At 36.0% G+C, this 9,771-nt stretch overlaps 2 protein-coding genes across 2 annotated transcripts; one reads left to right on the top strand and one right to left on the bottom strand.

The window, feature by feature from the left end:
- The first annotated feature begins 3,773 nt into the window (after positions 1–3,773).
- LOC118743725 lies at positions 3,774–4,675 on the top strand. Its single transcript, XM_036476488.1, has 3 exons — positions 3,774–4,264; positions 4,330–4,469; positions 4,537–4,675. The coding sequence occupies exons 1-3, from the start codon at positions 3,808–3,810 to the stop codon at positions 4,609–4,611; spliced, it is 672 nt and encodes a 223-aa protein (XP_036332381.1). The 5' UTR covers positions 3,774–3,807; the 3' UTR covers positions 4,612–4,675.
- Positions 4,676–7,686: 3,011 nt separating this feature from the next.
- On the bottom strand, positions 7,687–9,059 carry LOC118743847 (pupal cuticle protein 36). The gene is made up of 3 exons (XM_036476612.1): positions 9,042–9,059; positions 8,417–8,964; positions 7,687–8,123 (listed from the first exon to the last, which is right to left on the bottom strand). Exons 1-3 carry the CDS (start codon positions 9,057–9,059, stop codon positions 7,883–7,885), a joined length of 807 nt encoding a protein of 268 aa, XP_036332505.1. The 3' UTR covers positions 7,687–7,882.
- Positions 9,060–9,771: the final 712 nt, after the last annotated feature.

The raw sequence follows: 9,771 nt of genomic DNA, 5'->3' as shown, positions 1-9,771 counted from the left end.
CAAGAATATTACCATGCATGGAATTCCCCACAAAAATATGTCGCATTTGTTCATCAATATAAGTATGTATGAATTCATTACACTCAATATTAATCCGGAGGCACATCACATTAATTAGACCGATTTGAAAATACAAAGTGTTGTGAAATTCGTTTAGACAAATCCAACTTTTTTTTCATATACAGTCATTTCAAAAATATGCGCATGTTACGATTTTATTTACTTATATTTTCCACTCCAAATTTTTCTTACTTATATGTCAATATATAGTTCAGTCAACAGCAAAAGCTACATGAATCGAATTCTTTAATTTCATACGGAACTCGGGGAAAATGAAATATATTTTCATCGAAATTTTTAAATTCTCAATTCGATTAGAAAATTATTGAGTATGTAGTTTTGTAGCCCATTAAATTTTAGTATAACAAATTACAAGTTTCAAGTAGCAAAAAATTATAGTTTATTTTTGAGATTTTTTTTCATACCTTCTTTCGTATAAAAAAAAATGCGCTACAAAACTGCATATTGAAAATTTTTCTAAGAAATCGTGTTGAAATTTTTTTGAAATTTTCGCCATTTTCTTCGAATTTTGTGTAAGGTTAAAAAAATTGATTTTTGGGGTTTTTTGCTGTTAAATTAACTATATTTTTATAAAAAAAAATTTAAAAAATTTGGTATGGAAAATATAAATAAAAAAAAACGTCCAGGTATGCATATTTTTGACGCTAACTGTATATTAATACCTATGTTTGCTTAGGCTTGTACTATATACGATAGACCTGCTCTTATTTGTGTAAAATTGAAAAAAAAATAATAAACAAATTTTGTTTTGTGAAGCATCACCAAAACGCAAAGCTTTCCTGGATGTTTCACAGATAGCTGGATCAGCTTGCTTCCTTTGGTGAACTATGCACGCTTAATGGTACTGGTCATCCATAAGAAGAACTCGACTGTTACAACCACTTAGCGCCAATAATCATCGAAATATCCAGCCGTCCGCTCCTTAGGTTTTTTTCTTTTATTTGTTTGGGGTTTAGAAAGGATTGCACCGCTGTTGCCCGAAACTGCATCTGGAACTCTTTCAGATTTCTTTCTTTCTGTGTACAGAGACTCATGAGCCAATTGTCGTGATGGTTTGGCTTCCAAAATATTTTTAATACCAAATCGTTCTATTTTGAAGTACCTCTGCAAATACCGCAATTTGGAAAGATGTCGCAGAGTGGGTTTCTTTTTTATATGGTGTGTTTTTAATTATTATTTTTTCGATTTTTTTCTCTACAAGATTTTGCTCTAAACCATTTTCGTCACTATCATCCACTGCCTGGGTTTAAGCCCGGTTCAATCCAACATCAAAAAATAAAATAAAAGCAAAAAAAGCTGTGTAATAGCGGTCGCCCCTCGGCTGGCAATGGCAAACCTCCGATTGTATTTCTGCCATGAAAAAACAGCTTCTCTTAAAAATACAATGTATTACATATTTACAAGCGACACTGAGTGAAACTACGATTGATAAATATAAGGACACCCTTAATATGCATTTGCATGCATTTACATATACATACATATATGGTACTCGTTAGTAACTAACTTCCTGAGCAAACATTGTTTTGCATTCCAGACCACATCTGTGGGTAATAATTTGTGGGATAGATGACAATCTGTTGGAATTTTGTAAATATTATGTGTGCAATCGTTTAGTGATTACTAATTATTGTACATTCATATATGCATACATATGCACTTACATATACGGTTTCGAACAAAAACTAAATGTAAAGGAGGCGGACAACCCAGTGGGAAAAAGCAATGTATGGTAATTGAAAAAATAATCAGTAAAACAGATCTTTTCACAAAATATATTTTCAATTTTGCATTACCTGGTATCGATGAATGTTTTTGTTAGTATGACATTTTTTGGAATTTTTGGAAACATTAGAATGCTGAATTACATATTAATAAGAAACTGGGAGATTCTTTTCAAATACAAATATACATACATATGTAAATATCCAAAAACGTGTCGGAAAATGGAAACCGAATTAGTTTTTCTTTTTTCATGACGCCTATTACAACAAAAATGTTCTATGGATGCCACTATCCAATTCCTATGTAGAATTGCTCGTTGGTTCCGAAAATCGACTTAATTTTTTTCTATGGATACGGTTTTGAGATATTTACAATCTACCGTCGTTATTCAGCCTAAAAAAGTGGTTCCACATATCGAAAGGCCTGATAGTTTATGAGAAATTAATTAACAAAAAAAAATAATAATAATAAAAATAAAAAAAGAACAAAACAGTCCATAGAAAAAAAATTAGCACGACTTTCGGAATCACCGAGCAACATATCTACATATGAATTGAATAGTGACATCTGGAGAATAAAAACAAAACTAAAATTTGTGATCCAGTTTTATTTTCGCTGAAACACAGTTCAGTAATACCGTAATATATGTCGCTAATTTTCTGGAACAATGCCATAATCCAAAAATTTTTGATTTTGAGTTATGTATGCTGAAATGGCTGTGACTTCATCTTTATGTTGTCTCTATATACAAATTTGTTAATTGAATGGGGATGGGTCTTTTGTATTCCCTTGATAAGCTCCTTGCACATTTGGCCTCCTTAAAATAGGCCAATAATTTTTTGGTAAACGAATTCCTAATATTAAGTGGTTTGACAGTAGAAGGACTAAAGTATTATAGCCTTAGTCTGGCCAATTCCGGACAATTACAAATGCCCCGCTCCGATGTCTTCTTCTCTTCAGGGCAAATATGACAATCTGTCTCGGTGGAGAGGTCAATGCGTGCGCCACTTTTAATGTTGTGTGAGGGTGAAAAAATTATATGTATGCGGATTTTCACGAAATTTTAATTTATTTGTACATACCAGGGACCGTAACAGTTACAACTTTTATTAAAAAAAATCGCTCTTTAACAATTTTTTTGGACTTTTATTTAATTACTCCTTAAATAACCGTTATTTCTGACTTTTATTTTATAAACCCAAAATGACAATTATTTTTGATTCTTATCTAAATAATTGCAAATACCAGTTATTTTTGATTTTAAAATTATATGTTTCAGATAACAGTTATCGAAGACTTTTATTTTTAAAAGTTATAAATAAAAATCAGCCACTGAACTTTATTTATTAAATCATAATTATAAAAGCAATTTGTATAAGTCGTAGTAAACTTTTGTTTTCCAACGCCTTCTTAACTGCAAAAAATGTTAATGACTTTTATACGAATGATTTAAAAAACTTCATCGATTTTTCGCCTCTCTTAAACAATTACCAAAATGGACTTGGCACCTTTTCACGTTTATCTAGCGATATACATTCTTTTTTCAACAATCTCAAATAGATTTTGAAAGCGCCTATTATTTGATAAACTCGAAAAGCAAATTTAGTGCAATGGCCTGAAAGGTAAAACTTTCGCGCGAAGTATTTTTTTTTCCAAATGTATTTGCAATGACAATCTGTTTAGCGATGTCATATGCTCATAAATCAGACAATCGCTAAGCGATGACGGCGCTCCACTAATCAAATGCAATAATTGTGCTAGTTAATAAATTTCATACAATATTTGCTTAGCTAATGAAGACCAAGTAAATGCGAAAAGAAAATATTCTGTCTTGCAAAGACGCAAAATAAGCATAGCTCAGTATTGTGCGAACAGTTGGACAAGTCAAATCACGTGGAAGACGTGGCGTATACGCGACATCCTTATTAGATAATAGATCCTATTTAATTATAATTAATATACAGAAATTGTCCAAAATATCGCTATAATCCTGCCATTAGGATGTATTCGTTCATACAGCCATATATAATACTCACCGTTTTGCTGCTTTTCCATACACAATTCATCAGCGCTCGTCCGCTAACCATGGATGGAGATACAGAAACGCCTGTGGTGCCATTGCGCAGTGGACGCTATGTGCCCGAACTGCATGGCGCTGATCGTGGCAAGTATGTGCCGGACGAAAGTGGCAAATATCATCATGTGTTTTTGCCCTATGACGGTGGCTATGGAGATCGTGGAGAGTTGTATGTACACGATGACCGCGGCCTGCCACCGCCATCACCAACACGTCGCGGTGCCTTCAACTTGGGACCAAAGGATCATCTTCGTTTTGCTATAGATTTCAATTATGATGGCAGTGGTTGGGAAATTCTGCAGTTGGAATGGATAAATGATGATGATGAAAAAATGCGTTACAACTACAAGCATCAGAATCGATTGTGGTCTGAAGAAGGCGGTGAGGAAGAGTGGATGTATATTTAAAAAATATGCGCAGTTGTATTAAATTTGATTTTTTTATAGACGCGTCGACCTCCGCGCGTTCCGATGGTGAGGCAGCTGAAGAGGCTGAGAATAATACTAATGTGCATGTATCTGGCGAATACCAGGGGGACATTTACAATGTGAACTACTCAAATGATAACACACTAAATGCACCGAGTGTAAGAAACTATAGAAGGATTTTGTTTTAATGAAAATCAATTTTTTATTGCTACATTTTAATTTCAGCAAACCAACATACAAGCGACTATTGGTGAAGTACTCGACTATATACAAACGAATGTATTGCCAACGCTCAAATAATGCTGGAACTTCTTTCCATGGCTTTTTAAGTGCTTACGATTTTTTTTTTAATCAAAAATACTAATAAAACCGATTCGTTAACATGTTCTGCATTAAAATTACACATATATATTAGTGTAAAGATTCTAAAGTGTACTCAAATAAACACTCCTGCTTTTGTTATATTTTTAATCTTTTACGGAAAATGTTAGCAAATGAAAAATAAAAGTAGTTAATGGAGAAAAAGAGCACTGTCGGAATTTTCTCTCGAAATCGCTTCGTCAAGTAAGTGCTGCTTGCAGTCGGACCGTGAAAAATCGCAGGTTTATTTATTTCTTTGGTGTGTCAGTTTCATGAGGATACACTGTGGTGAATATAAATTTTATTATTAACTACATTCCCACCTTATTGTCTAATTATATTTCTGCAACTAAAGAGGAAATCAATGAACTACAAATGAATTCGCCTCTCTTTAAATCGATTTACTTTGGAGAACGACTTTGAAGCATTTAAGGTGCTAATTAGAAGAATTCAGCAAGAGTTTCTGTAATGGCTTGCAAAAGGGGTTGGCAAGAAGTTACGCGCTTTGTGATATCAAAATGATTTGTTAGATAGATTTACTAAAGAATGGACATCTTCCAGAGTATAATACGGGGCACGGAGTTTTGCTTATTTCTTCATTCAGGTTCGATAGGAAATACAGCTTTACATACAGCTTTACTGACTTCAATTGGAATTTCGATGTCCATTATCTAGACATAAGTGACTGAGAGCTTAGTATTGCTCTTAGTGATGACGAAAGATCAATTTCCACGGACGGCTCCAGAATGGAAGTCGAAACACGATCTGGAATCTTCTCTAAGGAGTTATCGCTGAGAGAATCTTATAGACTGCCGGATCACTGCGATGTTTTTCAGGCTGAGATATATGCAATCGACATGGCGGCAAGGCTGGTGAGCTCCATCTAAACTTGCCCTTGCCGTTGACAGTCAGGCAGCTATTAAAGCCTTAGGGTCGGATAGGCATGGGGAAGCCCCCTGGGCATCGCAATGGGCCTTTGTGGCCTCCGAGTGAACTCTTCTCAGAGCCGCCCCCCCTTGACCTAACCTAACCTACATATCCGCCGTAAAATTCAAATGAGTTGTCAGCATGGCTATTGGAATGCCAGGTCCATCACATAGTCCCTCATTAGACTCTAAGCGATTAACAATAGCAGTATACCTAGATGTCCATGTGCTGTCCACGATGAACTCTCAGAGGCGGTAATTAAAGCACCAACCTATATACTCTTCAAACAATTTCTGAGCGCTCAGAATTCACGAGTCCAAAATGATCCTTTCTTTCGTTATAAATATGATTCTGAAAACAGACTAATTTCGGCCACTTTTGGTGTTATAAAATCTAAGTTTAACGAAAGTAAAAAAAGTTTACAAAGAAGTAAAAGCTTATAAAGGAACAGAATTATAAACAATATTTGTTTGTAATTCTTCAGACTCTAATATGACTCCTGACTTAGACTCGTGCGTGGCGGGTCATTCTACGACTCTTCTTTGAGCTTATAAAGAGAGATAAAACTCAGAATTCTGATACTTTTCTTTTTTGTATAGGATAGGACGTGATCGCCCAGTACCACAATTCGTTACTCAACCCCTAGACAGCAGCAGAACTATATTTTTCTAAACCGAAAACTAATCAGGCTGCGCAAAGAGAAGATCAATCTAGAAGGTTGTAATTGCACTTTATGCCTTCAAATAAGATGTAGGGAAAATTCAAGCCAGTATTATTAATTGAGGTCTACATTCATTATTTATCCAGTAGCATCATAGTCTGATGAATATCACGGAATATATTTACAATTATAAAGAATGAGATGAACAAGTTTCCGTGCTGTTTTCTCAAGTAGGTTATAAAATTTGTATGCCCTTCAAACGCAATATTTCAGATCAAAATTTTGTGTTCAAAGGGGAGATACATTTTAAAAGCTATTTGAGGAAACGGTCCTTAGAACATGAAATGCTATTCCTCAACGTCGATTAAGGGCCTAAAACAATGATTCGTTTTTACATATACATTTGTATGGAAAACTACTGCTAAATTAAAATTAAAAAAAAAAATTACCCAAGAACTTTTGTTACTTTCTTGAAGCGAATGGGAAGAGCATATAGTTCTATATATCTAAATTTGCGGCGGTCTGCATCGATGGTTCCAAATTAGTGCTCAAAGGAAATATGGTATACTCGAAAGCCTCTCACCTAACATCAGTTTTCGGCGGTCGGACTACTGCACTCAAGCCCAACTGCTAGAAAATTTCTGAATATCTATTCGGCACATGACCTTTAAGACAAGATTCAGTCCACTTTTCCACCTGTACCGAAATCCTGTTAAGTCGGCTTAAAATGATTACCTACAGTCATATATTTAAGTGGAATCAGCTCCAAGAAAGCTGTAATAAAACAAACAAATTTTAACGGTCAACACCGCTACACATTTGAGGCGTAGTCTGATGAAAAACCGTGTCCATATGTTAAGTAACAAGGAAAATCTGTCCAATTAACTATGGTAACTTAAGCATTCCTCAAAAATCAAAGTGGTTTGTATAAAAACCGGATACCTTTTCATAGCAGAAGCATGAATTTCTGTCGCAGTTGTCAGGGTAAGAAAGAATCGGAGACTGTTGAACATAGTGAGAGGTCTCTTTAGTGGTGTTACAATGTTCAACTTGGTCTATACGCGCCTCTTCACACCGTTTCATTGAGCCAATCACCTCCGCGTAACTTTACCTATTCCATATGGTTGGTAATGCTACAAAGCATTAAATGCCTACAGGCCTACAATACCAACAATGAAACGTTTGTTGGTTTCGAGGCGATTGTGGAAACTTTGGACTCATCCACCGACAAGAGAAATGCATGTTTTTATAACTATGTACTATTGAAAATTATTTAAATTAACGAATAAAGATCAAAAATCAATTTGTTTATGGAATTTATTAACTGGTTTATTATAAAATACTTTGCTAAAAATTTTTATGATTCACGCGAGTATAAATATTTAGTACCAAGAATTATAAAAAATACTTTTGAAACGCTGCAGCTTTCCTTTCTTTATTTTCCAACAGTTTGCTTCATCAACATTTCAATTTGCTTGCAAAAATTAGGTTTTTATTATTCAAATTAATTAAAAATTTACTATAACTCTAATGTGTGTGTGAAAATTAAATTGTATACAAGGAATTTAGTATGTAACTATGTAGATATGGTGTGCATGAATATGAATAAATTAAAAACATTCACTACTTCTTAGCATTCGCTTCTAGATATGCCAGCAATTTGGCTACATACGGTGGTGGAGTTGGCAAATGTGCACCTTGTGGCACAAAGCCATTATCATCAGCCACATAATCGACACGATAGAGCACACCATCATCGCCGGTGTACTCGTAAAATCCGGCCGAACGCAAACCATCTGCGTCCGGAGCTAACTTTTCGATGCGTCCATTTTCCTCAGCCAAAATTCCATTCTCGGTTTCATAGCTGGAAAAGAAAAAAAAAATGTCCTCAATTTCGAAGCATATATTCAGGCGTTCGGTTAAATTGTTTGCACTTTAGCACTTCGCTGTTGTTGTGTATGTATGTATGTATATTCTGCGCTGTTAAATGCTAACCACTGTTAACACTTGCATGCTTTTAGCAGCGCTGTTAGCTACATTTCGAAAATTACTAAATACAGACTAGCCAAAAATATTCACTGCACGCACCAGCTTTTTGAAATCACCTTCAGCGAGAGTGCATATAAATCGTATTAGTATTGCACAGTCAACACTTACATATAACGATAGCCATCTTTTTCTTCCTTATCGAATAGTTGCAGGATCCGCCAGCCATTGCCTCCTTCGCCAGTTCCCTTACCCTTTGGCAATTTTGCTGCTAAATCCAATGCCGCTGGTTTAGGCGCTGGTCTGCGTGTTGTGGCTGCGGCACTTAATCCTGCACCGCTTGCCGCACCGGCCCCTAGAGTACCACTACCAGCTGCTAACCGTCCAGCACCACTGCCTCTGCCAGAAGCACCTGCTCTGCCACCGGCACCAGCTCCACCACCGCCACCTCCACCCGGTCCGAAACGATCCTTTTCGCCTTTATATTCTCCACCAGCTCGATCATCGTGCACATATGGCACATCTACATGAACATATTTCCCATCATTGCCACCACGATAACGGCCATCGTTACTTGGTCGATAGCGGACGTCATTACCTCCTCCGGTAGGACGCGCACGGGCGCGCGCAATGGCTGGCACTACTGGCGCGCGGTAACGTCCATCATTTTGCGCTCTAGCTGTGGCTAGTACAGCGACCACAAATACTAGCGCGCCCAGCTGTAATGAGCGGTGCAAGGTAATAATTAATTAATCCTGTGTGTGATGTAATCCTTTTTGCAGCGTTTTGTACTCACCGTTAATTTAGGCCCCATGTCGACGTTTACGTTATACTAAATACTAAATGAAATGAATATTGAAATCGATAGTTGTTGCTTTTATAGACGCGATACTATATTTTTTTTTGTGCTGATAGCAGTCTGCACTTTCAAGACAGCTGTCGTCATACTGGGCATTGATGCTCATATCGCCTACTAACGGATATATGTACTTGTAAATGCAGCTATTGCAATCTCGTTTCAACGGTTGAACGCAATTACTTGCACCAATAAAATGTCTCATTTTACGATGTTGATATTGATGTTGATGATGCAGATCTTGATGTTGACGAGAATGAGAAGATGCGCAAACGCAGAATTGTGAAATCGTTGCACATAGTGGTTGCACAGTGGTAGAGAAGTAAGGAGGAGAATCTCATCACTAGTAACGATTAATTTGTATACATACATATCTTGTGTTTTGTAAGGTTTGTGAAAAATATTTATGGGCATGAATATTTTTAGATACTCATGTACATTAGACTGTGTCAAATAAAATGACTATTTATTTTCTCTCGACCCCATACAAAAATTTCGTTGTCGCTACAAAAAAATAGGCAAAATTTCAGCGCCACCCTGTCATAATTTTTCAGTTAGTGCTCGCTAAAATAAGAACTTCTATTGTTAATTTTTTCCCTTTAAACAAGTCGTCGAATACACTTTGTATGGAAGAAAATGACTAACACCGTCAACACAAAAAAAAAAAAAA

Source organism: Rhagoletis pomonella, unplaced genomic scaffold, assembly GCF_013731165.1.
Source record: "Rhagoletis pomonella isolate Grant_MI unplaced genomic scaffold, Rhpom_1.0 Rhpom_scaffold_00007, whole genome shotgun sequence".
Classification (NCBI taxonomy): Eukaryota; Metazoa; Arthropoda; class Insecta; order Diptera; family Tephritidae; genus Rhagoletis; species Rhagoletis pomonella.
The sequence above is the reverse complement of the archived record's forward strand: the minus strand, read 5'-3'. Positions and strand labels throughout refer to the sequence as shown.

Bases quoted from the DNA above. Each gene is read 5' to 3' on its own strand.
- LOC118743725 (XM_036476488.1), top strand. From the start codon at position 3,808: ATGTATTCGTTCATACAGCCATATATAATACTCACCGTTTTGCTGCTT. The intron at 4,265-4,329 runs GTGAGGAAGAGT...ATTTTTTTATAG, and splicing joins ATTGTGGTCTGAAGAAGGCG to ACGCGTCGACCTCCGCGCGT. The intron at 4,470-4,536 runs GTAAGAAACTAT...TTTTAATTTCAG, and splicing joins ACACACTAAATGCACCGAGT to CAAACCAACATACAAGCGAC.
- LOC118743847 (XM_036476612.1), bottom strand. The intron at 8,124-8,416 runs GTAAGTGTTGAC...TTTCTTTTCCAG, and splicing joins AAAGATGGCTATCGTTATAT to CTATGAAACCGAGAATGGAA.